Source organism: Triticum aestivum, chromosome 3B, assembly GCF_018294505.1.
Source record: "Triticum aestivum cultivar Chinese Spring chromosome 3B, IWGSC CS RefSeq v2.1, whole genome shotgun sequence".
Taxonomy (NCBI): domain Eukaryota; kingdom Viridiplantae; phylum Streptophyta; class Magnoliopsida; order Poales; family Poaceae; genus Triticum; species Triticum aestivum.
This window is the reverse complement of record NC_057801.1, coordinates 541,946,350-541,963,905: the sequence shown is the minus strand read 5'-3', so window position 1 is coordinate 541,963,905 and position 17,556 is coordinate 541,946,350. Positions and strand designations below refer to the sequence as shown.

At 42.8% G+C, this 17,556-nt stretch overlaps 3 protein-coding genes across 3 annotated transcripts; 2 read left to right on the top strand and 1 right to left on the bottom strand.

Annotated features, from left to right (window-relative positions):
* The first annotated feature begins 4,655 nt into the window (after positions 1-4,655).
* Positions 4,656-8,948, top strand: LOC123070795 (3-hydroxyisobutyryl-CoA hydrolase-like protein 5). The gene is made up of 15 exons (XM_044494134.1): positions 4,656-4,874; positions 4,970-5,053; positions 5,177-5,245; positions 5,582-5,645; positions 5,758-5,831; positions 5,920-6,003; positions 6,435-6,519; positions 6,712-6,797; positions 6,934-7,055; positions 7,216-7,276; positions 7,657-7,755; positions 8,016-8,117; positions 8,201-8,242; positions 8,334-8,440; positions 8,531-8,948. Exons 1-15 carry the CDS (start codon positions 4,845-4,847, stop codon positions 8,577-8,579), a joined length of 1,158 nt encoding a protein of 385 aa, XP_044350069.1. The 5' UTR covers positions 4,656-4,844; the 3' UTR covers positions 8,580-8,948.
* Positions 8,936-11,581, bottom strand: LOC123070794 (F-box protein At5g03100). Its single transcript, XM_044494133.1, has 3 exons — positions 10,625-11,581; positions 9,617-9,775; positions 8,936-9,517 (listed from the first exon to the last, which is right to left on the bottom strand). Exons 1-3 carry the CDS (start codon positions 11,513-11,515, stop codon positions 9,209-9,211), a joined length of 1,359 nt encoding a protein of 452 aa, XP_044350068.1. The 5' UTR covers positions 11,516-11,581; the 3' UTR covers positions 8,936-9,208.
* Positions 11,582-14,364: 2,783 nt separating this feature from the next.
* Positions 14,365-17,556, top strand: LOC123070793 (GDSL esterase/lipase At4g10955). Its single transcript, XM_044494132.1, has 2 exons — positions 14,365-14,891; positions 16,384-17,556. Exons 1-2 carry the CDS (start codon positions 14,422-14,424, stop codon positions 17,372-17,374), a joined length of 1,461 nt encoding a protein of 486 aa, XP_044350067.1. The 5' UTR covers positions 14,365-14,421; the 3' UTR covers positions 17,375-17,556.

The window sequence follows — 17,556 nt, the reverse complement described above, 5'->3', positions numbered from 1 at the left end:
GTTGCCATGCATGATTTTGAGCTTGAACAATTGGATGTTAGAACTGCAATTTTACATAGAGAATTAGAAGAGGATATTTATATGAAACAACCTGAAAGTTTTGTTATTCCTGGAAAAAAAAGCTTGTATGTAAGTTAAATAAATCTCTTTATGGATTGAAGCAATCTCCTAGACGGTGGTACAAGAGATTTGACACATTTATGCTCTCTCAAGGTTTCAAAAGGTCTAATTATATGATAGCTGTGTTTATTTGAAAACTGGCAATGGTTCAGCTATTTATTTGCTCCTTTATTTTGATGATATGCTAATTGCTGCAAACAGTATGTCAGAGATTAATGAACTTAAGAAGCAATTGTGTAATGAATTTGAGATGAAGGATTTGGGTGCAGCAAAGAAAATACTTGGCGTGGAAATATCCAGAGATAGACCATCTGAAAAAGTATATCTAAGTCAGAAGGGATATATTCATAAAGTTCTTCATCATTTTAATATGCATAATGCCAAGTCGGTGAGTACTCTGTTAGCTGCACACTTCAAATTATCATCATCCTTATGTCCTAAGTCAGGTGCCGATATTGAGTACATGTCTAGATTTCCATATTCGAGTACAGTTGGTTCACTTATGTATGCCATGGTTTGTTCTCGTCCGAATTTATCTTATGCATTGAGTGTTGTCAGTAGATACATGAGTAATCCTGGAAAAGAGCATTGGAAAGCAATTCAGTGGATTTTCATATACCTACGAGGTACTTCTGATGCTTATTTACATTTTAGGAAAACTAGAGATGGACTTGTTGGTTTATTGATTCTGAATTTGTTGGTAATTTGGATAAGAGAAGATCACTCACAGGTTATGCTTTCACCATTGGTGGTTGTGCTGTGAGTTGGAGAGCAACTTTGCGGTCTATTGTGGCTTGTTTCACTACTGACGCCGAGTATATGGCTATTTCTGAGGCATGCAAAGAAGCTATTTGGTTGAGAGGTTTGTATTCTGAGCTTTGTATAGATTCATCTTGCCCTACCGTATTTAGTGATAGTCAAAGTGTTATGTATCTTACAAAGAATCCAATGTATCATGAGAGAACACAGCACATTGATGTCAGATATCACTATATTCAAGATGTTGTTGCTGAAGGTGATTTGAAAGTATGCAAGATAAGTACTCATGATAATCCCGCTGATATGATGACAAAGCCAGTTTCTACCAATAATTTTGAGCTTTGCTCGGGCTTAGTTGGTATTTCTCACTAGTCCTATGGACTTTGACGCACAAGGTGTTTATGCTGATTTGGATGGAGTTATTTACTTTCTTCGACTACCGGAGGGAATTGGCTCAAGGTGGAGATTGTTAAATTATGATCTAAATTCTACCGTGTTGGACTAGACGTAGTACAAACGGTATGGGACTTTGCGTTGGTACCGACGTGTACGAGTACAACTCCTCCAAGGACTCTTATGTATTACCCTCATATATACCCATGTAGTCGCACCTAAAGACGGTCGGTCGTCTCGTGCTTGTAATACTCGCCCATCATAGTGATTGCGCCTTCTTGCGTCCGTGGTTTTCTCCCGCAAGGGTTTCCACGTAAAAATCTCTATGTCTCTCATGTCTCGTTTATTCTCGTTTTATCTAACAGTATTTCATCTTGAAATTTTACGCACATACACCTCACATCCTTGTTTGCTCGCACAATTTTTTTCCAGATTTTTTAAACTAAAATTTTCAATTTTTGAATTTTTCAAAAAATCGGCCTTCATGGTGGCTGAGAACCATAACGCCATATTCCACTGCCTCTGACTACAAAAAGAAGCCTTATAAGTTACTCTAGTCAAATGATGTGAAGTTTGGCCCAACATTGTAGAAAAAACAATAAACAATTACAATAGCAAATTAGCATCATTAAATTTTCCTTCTGTTTAAGTCAGACGGTTAAGAACATACTTTCATATTCACTTTGTGTTGACGAAACAAGTCCCTGAGAAAATAGGGAAACAATTAGTATCATACATCTGATACAAAGCATTCACCAGACCACTCGTCAGCCGTGGATGCAATTTCGATCCCACGGCCAATACGTGCGAGTCAATTACTAACATTGCTTTCTAATTAAACAGTTCGATATTCATGATCCATCCCAATAATTGCTCGCCTGCATCACATCTAATTAATCGCGCCTACCCCTGAGGTTTTCTCTGCAGCAATCCCACCCCGCCCCAATGCATCGCCTCGTCCCTCGCGCTGGTGCGGTGTCCCCTCGTTAGGTGGCTGCGGGTGCCGTTAGCCGGCTACCCCCTCGCCACCGAGCTTGCAACCTCCCTTGCTGCCCCGATTCTCCGCCAGGATCCTGCCCCGCCACCCTCCTATCCTTTGCGCTGGTGCACCGTCTTGGTTTGTCAAAGAGTCTTCATGCGTGGAGGATAGCCCCATTCGCCGCCTCCTCCATCCTCAATTGACATAGGGTTTGATTCCTCTCATCTTGATTCATTTTTTAATTTCTGCATTGGGAGTTAATTTATGTTACTCGTGTCCTGAGGATTGTTTGAAATATGTGTTCATATCTTGGTTCGTTGAATTTGTTGGGTGTCAATATGTTCTAGTAGATCTGTACTTGATCAGATCCGTACCTAACTGCAGCGTCGTTGTTCATCTAGGCATATGTGTAGGCCTTCGTCAAGGATATACAATACAATGTGGCTGGGAGATTCACAACCTGTTTTTATTTCATGTATCTGCAGAATTTTAGTTGATGTAAGCTCACAAAACGTCCAACTAGAGTAGATGAGATTCATTTGTAGATTATATCTGCATCCGGATATCAGTGTCAAGCATGCTATTTTTCATCTTTAATTTTGTGTGCTTCCAATACGTCTTGTTTATATAGTTATAGCAATTTCCTTCAAGCATTCGCGCTTCCTATGGGCGTTGGAATTTCGATCTATTTCCATGCTTAGCTTCCCATGTATGGTTGCATTTACCATCATTCATATGTACAGTCAGAATTTAATCTATAGGCATGCTTGCTTGGTGTACATATTATCTCTTCATAGCGTTAGCATCTATACTTCCTAGGTGTCATATGTACAGATATTTCTTCCATGCAATGGAACTTCACTCTCTTGCCATGTTTCCTAGCTAGATGTATAGATGTAAAGTTCATTGCTTCGGAGCATCCATGATTTTTATGTACAGATAGAACTGCAATAATGCTTCTTGATTTAGTATATGTGTTACCAGTCTTTATATATTTTTATTTTATTTTTAAACAGACATACTTGATCATATATCTCATCACTTCTATAATTTCCATTTCTTGTATCGGCACTTCAGGTTGTCTAGTTAGTCTTTTCATTCTAGTAATAATGCGTATATATTCACCTGTTAACCATATATATTTATATTTCATTGCATATATCTCCTTGAGCGGTCTCTTTATTGTCGTTTGTAACCCTAGGCTTTAATGCTTAAGACAATTATGATGATACAATTGTCAATCCATTTGTCGGAGTATGTGATTGTATGTGTATATGTATGCTTCCATCTAACTTATTATTGCTTCGTAATGGTAAATTTTGTGCTTCGGTGATACATATGTTTTTCCACACTAGGTCACCAAACATACCTTGCTTATATGCTTCCATTCAAACCTTTTATTGCTTCAGTTGTAATGATCTTTTGCTTCAAGTAATTTCGACAACATTGTAAGCACCGTTTGAAGCACCATCACATTGACTATTTACTACTTCGAGCCGGTGGAAGGAAACAGATATGAAGCTCCTATGTGTCATGGGCGATAAGATAATGTGTGCCTTGAGGAACTGCACCAAGGACCAGCTCGAGGAAGGAACTGTGCCAAGTATGGAAACTAGTACAAACAATTTCCAATTTGTAAGGAATGATTCGATGTAAATTGTTTGTCATGGAAGCAAAATTGTTTTCCCATGAAACTATGAAAGCAAAATCTTTTATTCATGAAAACAAACTGAGCACATTTGCACTTTTTGAAAACACATCCTTGATGTGTTTGAAGCAAGTGTACCCATGATAATGATTCTTCCTATGAAAATGTCTTGTTTAGAAGCAATTTTCCACTTGATCGAAACACGATTTTAATATTTGTGAAGTGAAACGAACCACCACCTAAATACAGATTCATGTACAATTATAGCAAGTTTAATTCACCATGGAAGCCAATACATTGGTACATGGAAGCAAGTCTAATTCACCAAAATGATGCTTCCGTCAGTACGGAAGAATGCTTCTTTGGTATACAAACCATGTTACTATCACTAAGGAAACACATCTTATATATTTCGTAATTAATATTTTTCTGAAATTATATCCACAAATATTGAGATTTGTAGCCACTCAAGGAAGTTGTTTTAGGAAACAAATCAAAGATTGTGGGGATAAAGATTAGGAAGCAGATTTAGAAAACAAACCGCATATTATGGGAACAGCTATTAGGAAACAGCAGAATTCACGTTAGTGATTATCGCATTTAACTCATAAAGGAAGATCGAAGGACTGGAATACATCTAATCATACGGCTATCGACCGGTCTGATAGGAAGCAAAGCCATCAGGACTCTGATTCCTAGTTGTGCCCGAGAAAATACTTTCATCCTCAGTTCAACTACCCAGCTTAACAGTAGTCAAGCCCCGGTCCCCACTCCGACACGTCGCAGGTGGCACCTACCCCAACCTCACTCCCGGCTTACCAACCCACTCCCCTACCCTTCTTCTTCCCTTCCCACACCAATGGTTCCTTCACCAACCTCAATTGAGCACCCGCCTCACCTCGCGAGCTGGTACGCGTCAAAGAAACCTCCAGCTCCCGATTCGCCATGGCTCAAGAACAACCCAATCCCGACGAGGTAACGATCCAGCACGATTGATTCTTTGCTTCTCTTCTTCGTCTCCTCGCGGCATCACCGGCTCACCGAACGCGGCAATCCGACTCTCCGTGCAGGTCGTTCTCGGGCAGGAGATCAACGGCGCGAGGGTGGTCACCCTCAACCGCCCGCGCCAGCTGAACGGCATCAACGACAGAGTGGTGCGCCCTCTTGCTCTTGGCTGGGGAGATGTTCGATTAGAGGTGGTTTCTGCAGTGGAGGTCCTGTGGAATGCTAATTATGAATTGGGACTGCCTGTTTGTGTTCGGTTTCTTTGCTTGCAGGTCTATATCCTAGCTCAGCTCTTGGAGAAATGGGAGAAAGATGACGATGCCAAGCTGGTCATCTTCAAGGTGTGTATTCATTGGCACATGCCGCAGCATATTTTTTAAGCTGCTATACTGCTTTAGGATGGTAATCAGGGCTGGTGCTTAAGAGTCAAATCTTAAAAAAAGGGCTGGTGTTTAAGAGTATCATGTTTTTCCATAGTTGGAGAAGTTTCAGGAAATCGTTGCAACAAAAAATGATCCAAAGGAAATGCCGAATGTCATGTTCAGCAAGTTTAAATGCTTAGCAATAATATGTTTTGAAATTCGGCGTCCTGCGACAGAAGATTGGTTTTTTGTGTAACTGTTGTAATATTCAGCAATTTTCACAAGTGCATGAGTGTGAGGTTTGATGATCAACAGGGAGCTGGACGCGCATTTTCTGCTGGTGGGGACCTAAAGATGTTCTACGAAGGGAGATCATCGGGTGGGATTCTCAGAGTCGCCGTGCCATATTGTCTGATTTGTATCATCAATGATTTCTATTTTCATGTAACAAAGCAAGGCTGTTTGGAGATATTGATATGACTGCTTTGCAGATGATTCCTGCCTCGAGGTTGTGTACAGGATGTACTGGCTCTGCTATCACATTCATACATATAAGAAAACCATGGTGATGCCCTTGTGACATATTCGAGGAAAATTCCCTATTTTACAGGAGGTGTTATATTCTGAAAATATACGCTTGCGCATTCATACAGGTGGCTCTTGTTAATGGACTTGTTATGGGTGGAGGTGCAGCCATGGTTGCTCCACTGAAATTTGCAGTTGTCACAGAGAAAACAGTACGAATCAATTTATGCCACACTTATGACCTGTTTAGTGATACATTCGTTTGTAGATTTCTCAAATTTTTGTGTACATGTATCACCTGAATAATCTACTAGTAGTGATCATACATCAAAGTAAGCTTCGATGCCTTTCTATTGGTATTTTGTTCGTGTAAATAAATAATAACTGCATTTTTTTAGAATACTTGCATAATTTTTTAAACGAGATCCAATCAAACTTGAATATTACCTCCATTCTGAATTATAAGATGTTTTGGATATTTCAATATAGACATCCAAAATACATTAAAGCACGTCTGTATATACATCCAATTCAGCAAAAAGTTAGAACATCTTATAAGTTGGAACGGAGGGAGTACTATATACTCCAGTGTAGTTATATATCTGTTTGGAGTTTCTCATAAGGATCATTTCTGTTTGTGTAGGTTTTTGCCACCCCCGAGGCAAGTGTTGGACTACACACAGATTGTAGCTTTTCTTATATCCATTCTCGGCTCCCTGGATATTTAGGTAAGCATTGAGTTTAATTTCCCATTCTCACATCCCCAGAGAACCATTTGAATGGTTTACTCAGAGGGATATTGTCCTTTGGGGACAAACACTATGAATGAGTTAGGCATGAGAAAATTGGTCATGGCCAATTAACTATGAATAGGAATTTCAGTTTCAATCTCCTTATTTTCACTCTTTCTTAACTTTTAGGGGAGTATCTGGCTTTGACTGGTGCTAGACTGAATGCAAAAGAAATGATCGCTGCTGGTCTTGCTACTCATTTTGTCCATTCTGAAGTAAGTCTTCCAGCAGTTTACGTTTCTTGATGTATTGTTTTGTTTGCAGTATTTTGTCAACCTGTAGCTTGACTAACAAAATACTTTCTGATATTGGTTTGCTTGTAGTTTGACTAGTTTAGAATATGTATGGCAGAAATTGGAAGATCTCGAAAAACAATTACTGAATTTAAACACAGGCGACGAGTCTGCAGTCCGAGCTGTCCTTGAGGAATTCTCTACGGATGTTCAACTTGATCAAGAGAGTATTTTAAACAAGTTAAGGATTATTTCTTGATAAATATCATAATTCCGTTGTTGAAAGGATTCCGTGTTTACTCATTTGAAGAAATAAAAGCGGTTTCTTTGAGTAATGTGCTAGTAATTATTCTATTTATTTATGGATACAAGCTGACAGTGGAATGTCGATTTTTGATAGGCTTTCAACTATCGACAAATGTTTCTCAGCCGAGACTGTTGAGGAGATCTTGAAAGCACTTGTAAGGCTTCAGCACTTATGATGGAAAATCTTCACACTGTTGCTTCTCTCTCATTAATTTTATCTGTCAATTTTCTTGATCTGTTGTTCAGTAACTACCAGTCAGCTTTTGCTCGTTCTACACTCAGTTGTTTCACATCTTCATGTGATAATGAAAATTTTACAAAATTTGATAATTTGATTTATTCACCTGGCACCTAAAATTATATCGCCCTCGGCCATTCAGCTTAGGAGAATGTTGTAATTGGTTTACCATGCTGGTTGTATTGTTCATTTACATAGGAGGAAGGCAGAAATAATATAATGCCGTGCTGTATAATGAGATGAACGATTTTCCTGTCTTTATAGTATGATAAATTACTGTTTTGCTTGTGGATGTAGGATTCAGAAGTGAGCGTCGATGGAAATCAATGGATAGCTCCAGTCCTGAAGAGTATGAGAAGATCATCTCCTACTGGATTGAAGATCACACTGCGATCGGTAGGAACTCTCGCGCCATTCACTATCCGTCGACAATTTTGTTGTTGTGTAGGCTTCATATTTGGTTCTTGTTTAAATATGTGCTTACACTTGCCATTAATAGCCACACTAGTCATTCTTCTGGTTAGATACGGCTTTATTAGTGCAAAACACACTTTGGAATCTATTTATGGAGTGCAGTGTAGGCTGGGGGTTCTTTTGCTTGCATAAGGTAAGCCAGTAAGTCTACTGTTTTTGACGATTTATTTTCTACTTTTCAGGTTAGAGAAGGTCGGAAGCAGAGTCTGCAGGAGTGTTTGAATAAGGAATTCGGACTAACAATGAACATCCTCCGATCTGTGATTACTGGTGATGTCTATGAGGTATTGCAACAGTACAATGAATGAATGAAACGAGTCTTTTGGTTGAATCTTAGCCAATATTCAATTTTGTTTCATGATGATAGGGTATTAGAGCTCTGAGCATCGACAAAGACAATGCACCTAAGGTCTCTCTCTCCCTCCCCTCTCTCAATACATATTTTTCTCGCATCTGTTCTTCAACTGGGGCCTAAATAGGTTTACATACAATCTCAACAGTGGAGTCCTGCAACCATTGAAGAGGTGAAGAATGAAGACATTGACCGTGTTTTCAAACCATTCAGCTCAGGACATGAGCTCCAAGTCCCATCTGATGATTCCAACAGGTGACTGAGTCCACCAAAACTTTTTCGCTGTTTGAATTTCAGACACCTAGCATAGACAGTTTATACTCTTCCAATGTCACCAACGTACAGGTGGAGCGGCAAATACGAGCACACGGTCTATGCGAAATCTTCACAGTAATCACCACACAGCCCAGGCTCTGGAGCAGCAGCCCTTTGTACTTGTGTTGCTGTATGACATGCATGTTTAGTGCAAATGTACTACTCCCTCCGTTCGAAATTACTTGTCTCGGAAATGATTGTATCTAGAACTAAAATACGTCTAGATGCATCCATTTTCGCGACAAGTAATTCCGAAAGGAGGGAGTACCTGTGTGTAACATTATGCCAACTGTTGAGAACTACTGTACTACTCCCTCCGTTCGGAATTACTTGTCGTTGAAATGGATGTATCTAGAGTATTTTAGTTCTAGATACATCCATTTCCTAGACAAGTAATTCCAAACGGAGGGAGTATAAAGGAAGCAATAAAGCAACTGAGGTTTCATTACGACACACAAGTAAAACTCATCTCCTGTTCCTGTGCAACCTATTACACAACCCAGATATTCTCTGCTCTTTTCATATATCTCTCTCAAACTCTGTTCTAACTTCACCTAGCTATGTAAAGAATAATCTGGGTTGAACCCAACCACTCGAGATTGCAACCATCACGCCCGTGCCATGTCCACAAGTCAAGGACAAAAGTTCTACCAAAAGCAAGTATGTGCAGCGAAACTGAAAACATGTGGTGTCTGCCTATCGTGTAAGCTATCGAGTATACTCCAACTGCAGGTAGCCCTTGTTGAACAGAGTAGATCTTCTCTCGATTGGGGCTGGCCTCACAGTTAAAGCCCACTTCACAGCGGCTTCTTCGCTTTCTGGAAACTGCACCCCAATCTTCTTCAGCTTATTGGTTCGATTTAATAGGAAAACGAGGAGGTCCTTCTCATATTCTCCAGACTTGAACCCAAGAAACTTGATCTTCAACAGGCTATTAGTTAGGCATGATGCCTTTGCAAGCATCTTCTTGTGATCAGCAAAACTAAAGGACGCCTCTGTCTTCTTATTTTCAGCAGCCTAGCATGAAGTAGGGTGTGTTAATAATAATAATAATAATAATAATAATAATAATACATCTCTCAATGAACTGAAACCCGTAGATGATAAGATGCATACCGAGACGGTCAACTGCTGTAGGCTAGGACAGCTCTGAAGCAGCTTCACCAGGAAAACAGCTTCTGATTCACGCGAGAAATCTAAGCTCACTGACAATATCCTCAACCCTTCAAATGTAATTGGCAACTTTGCAATATCTTTATATTCACCAGCTAACAACTGCAAAGGAATAAAATACGAATATAGAAATGAGGTAAGAACTCAATCTGCAGATGAGATAAAATTAAGCTATGCATGTTTAATTGTTTAGGTTAGACCCAAACCCACGTCGAAATAGAAGCGTTAAGTAGTGCGTGACTTCAACCACTCGTTATGTTCCGACTCAAGCAACTCCTTGTTTTCCTGGAATCTACAAATTGCTACTCACTCCGTTCCTAAATATAAGACTTTTTAGAGAATCCATTACAGACTATATACGAAGCAAAATGAGTGAATCTACACTCTAAATATATCTATATACATCCGTATGTAGTCCATATTGAAATCTCTAAAAAGACTTATATTTAGAAAGGGAGGGAGTACATAACACAAGTACTTGAGTTGTCTTTCTCATATTTATAAGAATCAGTGACAGATCTTTATCAGCACCATGCATTGCCACACACATAAGAACCAATTCACCATACAAAGTATTATAAGTAACTTCATTGTAACTACAAAATTATCAGATATGATGATCCTACTAAGTTACGGTCGAACTACACTGTCCTTCCTAAAATCAAGTTTTCATGGATCAAATCCAGGGAGGTCCTTCCTAAGGTTATACTAATTGATCACTTAGTTTTGCAGCTTGAACTACATGAATCATTGACTTGTCACAAGGCAAACACACTGTAATGTTACCAAGGAACACGTAGCCTGGTTGATGCTTCCGTTCATCTACTATGCATATTCTTCCACGTATCATAACCAGTATTGTGAACAATTGGACAGCAACCTACTCCAGATCTAGACAAATTAACACTGCAGTAACAGCTGATAGAGATCGATGGATGCGAGAGAGCTCACCTTCACAGCAATGCCTCTGAGCGTGAGGGAAGCTAGCCCTGTGGCAGCATCCAAGAACGGCCGCATCCTGAAGAGAACCTTTTCCTGGGACTTGGCGACGTGCAGGTATGCCTTGCTGACATCCGGCGAAGGCTCCAGGTGCACCTTCTGCGTCTTGGGTCGCGTGTGAAGCGTGATTGTCCTCAGCCCCGGCGCTCTCAGCGTGACCTGCCGCTGCTTCACGTTGGGCATGAACAAGAAGCTCCTCACGGTCAACGACTCCACCGTGCATCCGGCGTCCAAGCCCGTGCAGTGTACCATCTCCAGCGTGTGGAGCCCGGTCGCCGCGGAGAGGATGGCGGTGAGGACCACCTGTTTGATGTAGACGCGGTGGAGCTTGAGCGTCCGGAGGCGGGCGCAGGCGACGGCGGGGAGGGGCGGCACGCTGCAGGTGTTGAGGGATAGCACGGCGAGAGAGCGGATGGCGAAGACCTTCTTGGGCAGGCAGACGCGGCGGTGCAGGCGGACGGCGAGCTCGGAGAGGCCGTGGTTGGCGGCGGCGTTGATGACGTGGCGGAGGGCTGAGGGCTTGATTCGTTTGGGCGGGGCGATGTCGAGGCGGCGGAGGAGCTTGGGCTGGCCGGCGGGCAGCGGGACCGGGGAGGCCGGCCCGGAGAACCTGAGGGAGTCGAGGCGGGTGTAGAGGGTGGGGAGGTGGCGGAAGCGGCGGGCGAGGACGGAGAGCGTGACGGCGAGGCGGGTCGGGAGGCGGTTGGCGATGGCGAGCACGACGTCGTCGGGGAGGTTGGAGAAGAAGTCGGGCAAGTCGGTGGCCGCGCCCTTGCCAGCCTTGGGGCGGCGGCGGCGCTTCCGCTTGCGCTTGAGGTTCGCGGCGGCGGGCGGGCGGGCCATCTCGGTGCGGGTTGGATCGGAGGGGAGGGAGGGGAGGAGAGTTGTGGATGGATCCGGGCTCGGGTTGGGACGGTGGCTGGCTTTTGGAGAGCTCAGGCCTCGGGCTCGATCGTGTGCCTCGCAAGTTTCTCTTCGATTCCGTCGGTTCGATGCAAGGTACGGCGTATTTGAGCCCATGACTTCAGTCAAGTTGGGTTGGGCTGTTCTAAAAAAAAAACGTTGGGCTGGGCTCGACTCGCCCCACCATCTCCTTCCAAGTTCCATCATGAATGAAGGCTACAGGTTTCTCAAAAAAAAAAAAAAAGGACTGAAGGCTACCCCTCAATAAAATAAAATTATGATTGAAGGCTATTCATCCTCAATAAAATAAAATTATGATTGAATGTTGGGAGGCAATATAGAACCTAAAGGTACCCTCCATTTAAAAATTTAGTTCATTTGGTTGAAATAAGTAGTACTCCCTCTGTCCATAACATACGACGTTTTTGCAAGCTATGTACAAACCACTAGAACAAAAACTAATTGGACCAATGGATGATTCATATACCGAAAAGTAATTTCTTTGAAAAGTTTCAGAAATGGAGCTCCGAGCAAAGAGATCGAAAATTCGTATCTAGGAGCAAGACCGTGAACTAAGAACTGGACATGAATTTTTCTAGAGGTGGAGGAAGAAGATGGGCATGGGAGATAAGTGAGTGGGGTCATGTGGGCCCCACAATGCACCTAGACGCGCCCTGCTACCTTGTGGACAACAATGGCACCCCCCCCCCCCGGGTGTGTTCAGTGCCAATATTTTTTATTTTATTCTATAAAAATTCATGTTAAAATTTTACGACATTCTGAGCACTTTTATTTTTAGGTCTTTTTTTGAATAGATAATTCAGAAAGTAGGATAAACATGGTATTCTATTTTATTAAACTAAAAATAATAGGGAGTGAACTAAAGTTAGAGAAGGTTGTGTTTACAGAATTCAACGACCTCGAAAGGAATCCGTTAATAAGGTTGATCGGGTCTTATTAATAGACTATTTCAGAGTGAGGATCATGAGGTTGTCGATGAAGAGGGGTTATTGATGATGACGACGATGATTTGCCCCCTCCGAAGCCCGGAATAGACTTCAGATCATGCCTACCAATGAAGAACATGAGGTGGTAGCGGCTCCGTATCGTAAAACGCAATAAAGCTTTCTCTATGGGTTTTTCTCTCGGAAAGACGGTACTTATGCACTTGGAGGTAGGGCAAATGGAGCCACAAGGGCCCCACAAAGGCAACAGGGCGCGCCCCTGCCTTGTGGGCAGGTGGTGGCCCCCCTCCGATGGATCTTTGCACCCGTATTTTTTTATATATTCCATGTAAATTCTTCGCCAAGTTTCGTCCAATTGCGATAATTTTTATTTCTGCATAAAAAACAACACCAAGATGATTCTGTTGAAAACAGCGTTAGTTCTATTCAAACCATGCAAATTAGAGTCCAAAATAAGAGCAAAAGTGTTTGGAAAAGTAGATATGTTGAAGACGTATCAGACATGTCCACTTTTATTTGAAGACCGGGTTGGATGGTCGGTCCGCTAGCCTCTCCCCAAACATGTTTCGGTTGACCGTGGACGCTTTACATGTCATGGATGGTGTTGGAGATACCCTTAGACTGCATTGTGAAGAAAGTTTTGCGGTTCCCCAGTCTCGTGGTGTCAGGTCGACCGGTTTGCGGTAGGGCTGTAAATGAGTCGAGTTCGAGTGAGTTGCACTTGACTCTACTCAACTTAAACTAAAATTCGAGCGAGCTCAACCTGAATGAAACTCAAGGCCGAGCTGTAGAAAGTGGCTTGTGCTTAGCTTGTATCAATCTTGAGATAGATTCAAGCTAAATAATATAATTTTTCTTAAGCTAAGGCAATTTTTAAACAAGATGGGCCACACACAGCATAAAAAACCCACTATAAAATTTGATTTATTCTTTCTTAACTGGAGACTAATACTCTCTCCGTTCATAAATTTAAGATGTTTTAGATGTTTCAACATGAACTACATATAGACTTGAATGAATAAAAGCACACACTAAAGCGTGTTTATATACATATGACCACAGAAAAGTTAGAACATTTTATATTTGTGAACGGAGGGAGTACTTGATACTATCAAGAGATCCTATATGACCTAGAAAGAAAGGAACATGAAAGTGTATTCGTTCTCAAGCTTTGGCCAAGAATAACAAGATATTTGACATAAGGTCCACCATGTACCATATAAGGCTTAATTATCCCGAGCGTAATTAAGCTTTGATTTTGCTAGTAGGTAAAATAGAGAAAAATTGTACAATGACAATAAATTATCTTATTTTTCTTTAATAATATAAATCAAGATTATTTAATAAAATTATATGGTACTCCTTCCGTCCGGAATTACTTGTCACGAAAATGAATAGAAATAGATGTATCTAGAACTAAAATACGTCTAGATACATCCATTTCTGAGACAAGTATTTCCGGACGGAGGGAGTACGTACCAAGCTAAAATCGACCAAGATAGCGTAGGCTTAAGATCAACTCGTTTCTCCCTCAAGTTAATAAAACGCTCATACTTGGCTTATTTCTTTGCAGATCGATCTGACTCGAGCCAAAATATGAATCAATCTTGAGAGACTCACAAGGCTCGAGTTTTTATTGCAGACCTAGCCTCCGGAGATCAGGGGAACGGATGGAAAGGGCGAGGGATTTTTCTCCTCCGGCCGCGAATCTGCAAATCTCACCTGGAACGCGTTAAATGAAAATTCTAAAATCTGACCCGGAACCCTCCTTCCCAAGGGCCAAGGAGGAAGAAGGCCAGCAAGGAAGGCATACTCGTTTCCCCACTTGGCCAAGCCACGCCCCCATCATTAAACCCCCCAGTTGCTGCTCCCCTTCCAAACATGACCGTTGGGCGCTGCCCCCCGCCGAGATCCCAGATATACCTCTTCTCCCACGCCGCCAGGAAGACGACGCTCTCACATCTCCCGGTCCCCACGAATCCCCGCCCCTACCCCTCGACGACATTCTCGTCCTCCCCCGTGCTCACGCGCCCCACGCTTGCCCTCGCCCCCGCGCGGCGAGCGGGGCGGCCGGGAGGTTTGATCTGCGCCGCCATGGCGATGGACTTGGTGTCGCCTGGGCCGGCCGCGGCGGCGGCAGGGGAGGTGAATCCGGAGGCGGTTAAGGGGGAGGAGGAGGAGGACGAGGATGTGGTGATGGTGGTGGGGGAGGTCGGGGGACGGTGCGGCGGCGATGCCGTGGTGGTGGCCCCGGCCGACGCGGAGGTCGAGGGGCACCCCTACGCCTTCCACGTCTCCGGCCCGCGCAACCTGCCGCCGCCCAACTGGAGGGAAATCATCAGATCGAGTTGGTAATTTTTTCGCCCTCGCCCTGTAATGCCATATATCTTGCAGTTTCCTTGTGCCTTATGATACAGGATTGGAACGGGGCGTGTCGGGTCACTCCGGTATATGATGAGGTTGGCACGCGCTGTCGATTCGATGAACCCGCGGGGTTCTGCCGAGCCCTTGGTCTGTTGTTGAGATGGAAACGAAATTACGTAGTTTAGGAAGTGCCGTCCAACTCGTCTTGCCAACTGAAATTGCGGGGAGTTTGTTGATTGATTAAATTGTGAGAGCAAAATTTACTCTCTCTTAGTTTGCTTATATTATTTGTAGTATCCCGTGGTGTGATGTGCAAAATAGGTTTGCTGTACTTTTCCTGCAAGTTTAGGTTATGACAGGAGTGGAAACAAAAGATTGCCCTCCATCTCGTTTTCTGTTTCCTGGGCCACGGACGTGCACATGCTCCTCCTACCTTTCCTTAGGAACTGTGTTTTGTCTTTTGAGTACAAATAAGAAAGCACCAATTCAACCAGTTAAGTTTCCTTTAACCTACGCATCCTCCCTTGCGCAGACTATAAACTAGTACGTATTCCTTCCTAGTTTTAAACTTTGATTTTATGTTAACCCGCTTTGTTTGTGTAGCTGTGTAGCTCTTGTTTTCATGGCAATTTAGGAAGTTTTTAACCTCTGCTTGAAGTTAAGTTTGCTTTGTTGCCTAAAGGGAGAGTTAAGTTATCTAGTTAACTCTGAATCGTATGATCTTACAGTATGTAAGACTGCAAGGTAAAACAGCCCGGCAAAATGGGAAAAAATTGCATCATGTGATCCCTGTTGGTAATATTGTCGCTAGTGATGTTTACAGAAAAATGGAGGGAATGGCCATAGAAAAATGAACTTTCTGGATTATAAACTTTAAAATCAGGGGACGGGAAGGGTTTCATAATCATGTAAAATGATGAGCAACGGAAATCCACATTGCATATTCCTGCTAAGACTATGTTGGCATGGAGGGGACACCAGCTTACAGGGCATTTGGGGGCAAATTATATTGGAAATGAACAAATCTGAAGTCTGTAGGGAATAGGAGAATCATCATCATTGTAAAACTGTAACTTGTAACCATGTAGTGTCAAAAAACGTCTTATATTATGGGACAAAGGGAGTATATATTTTATGAGAGGCCTGAATGCCTGCTACGATTGTTGAAGTGCCCATTTCAATCAGGATTTATGTTCCTTTTCTCGTAATTTTAACTAACTACTCCCTCCGTCCTTAAATAAGTGTTATTTTGGGACGGATGGAGTATTACTTCGGCAAATGAGGTTCTGGACTCTGAAACGCCTGAAGCCTGATACGAATGTCGATTGCCCATTTCAAACAGGATGTATGTTCCTTGTCTCGTAATTTTAATTAACAATTACTTCAACAAATGAGGTTCTGGACTCTGAAACGCCCACTTTACTTTGACATTCCCACATGATGTATATGTAACATTTTCTTCTAATGCCTGATTTGCAGGAAGGATCCAAATTACAAAAGGATGGTAATGGCATGCTTCATTCAGGCAGTCTACCTTCTTGAAATAGACAGACAAGACCAGAAAGGAGAAGAGATTGGCCTTGCTCCAAAATGGTGGAAGCCCTTCAAGTACAAGGTCACACAGACACTGGTGGACGAGAGAGATGGCTCCATATACGGCGCCGTCCTTGAGTGGGATCGGTCTTCTGCTTTGTCTGATCTTATCCTCCTAAGACCAAGTGGCGCGCCAAGGGCTGTGTTAGCTCTCCGAGGAACATTGCTGCAGAAGCCTACAATCAAGAGAGACCTACAGGACGATCTACGTTTCCTGGTTTGGGAGAGCTTAAAAGGATCAGTGAGATACGTTGGCGCTTTAGAAGCACTGAAGGCTGCAGTTGAGAGATTTGGGAGCGCAAATGTTTGCGTCGCAGGGCACTCGTTGGGAGCTGGCTTTGCCCTTCAGGTATGCAAAGATCTCGCCAAGCAAGGAATCTTCGTAGACTGCCACCTGTTCAATCCACCTTCTGTTTCACTTGCCATGAGCCTAAGAAGCATGAGCGAGAAGGCCAGTCACCTGTGGCAGAAAGTGAAGGCAAGCCTGCCATTGAAGGAAGAAGCAGCGCTTGACAGTGCAAAAGATGAGGGCAGCATCAAGAAGAAACTGCGCGCAGAGAAGAAATGGGTGCCACACTTGTATGTGAACAACAGTGACTACATCTGCTGCCACTACAATGCTCCCTCTTCCTCTGAACCCGACGGCGGTACGGATGAGCAGCAGCAGCAGCGCAAGGCGAGTGAGATTGCTGGTGATGTGGTCGCGAAGCTCTTCGTCACGTCGTCGAAAGGCCCACAGAAGTTCATGGAGGCGCACGGGCTGGAGCAATGGTGGTCGGATGGGATGGAGCTGCTGGCCGTGTCTGACAGCAAGCTTATACACAGGCAACTGAAGTCTCTATACTCGTCCACAGCAGTACCACCTACAAAGTCATAGGGGGATGGCTGTTTCAAGGGTAGTTAGAAATGCTCTTTCTAATTGGTTTATACCTCAACTGAACCCCTCGAAATGTTCCGTTATGGCCATGGTCGAATTGTTCGTATAGGTTAATGTTGATCAAACGGATATGTAAGAATACTGTGGGCTAATAATAAATTCATTTAAGTATTTTATTTCTA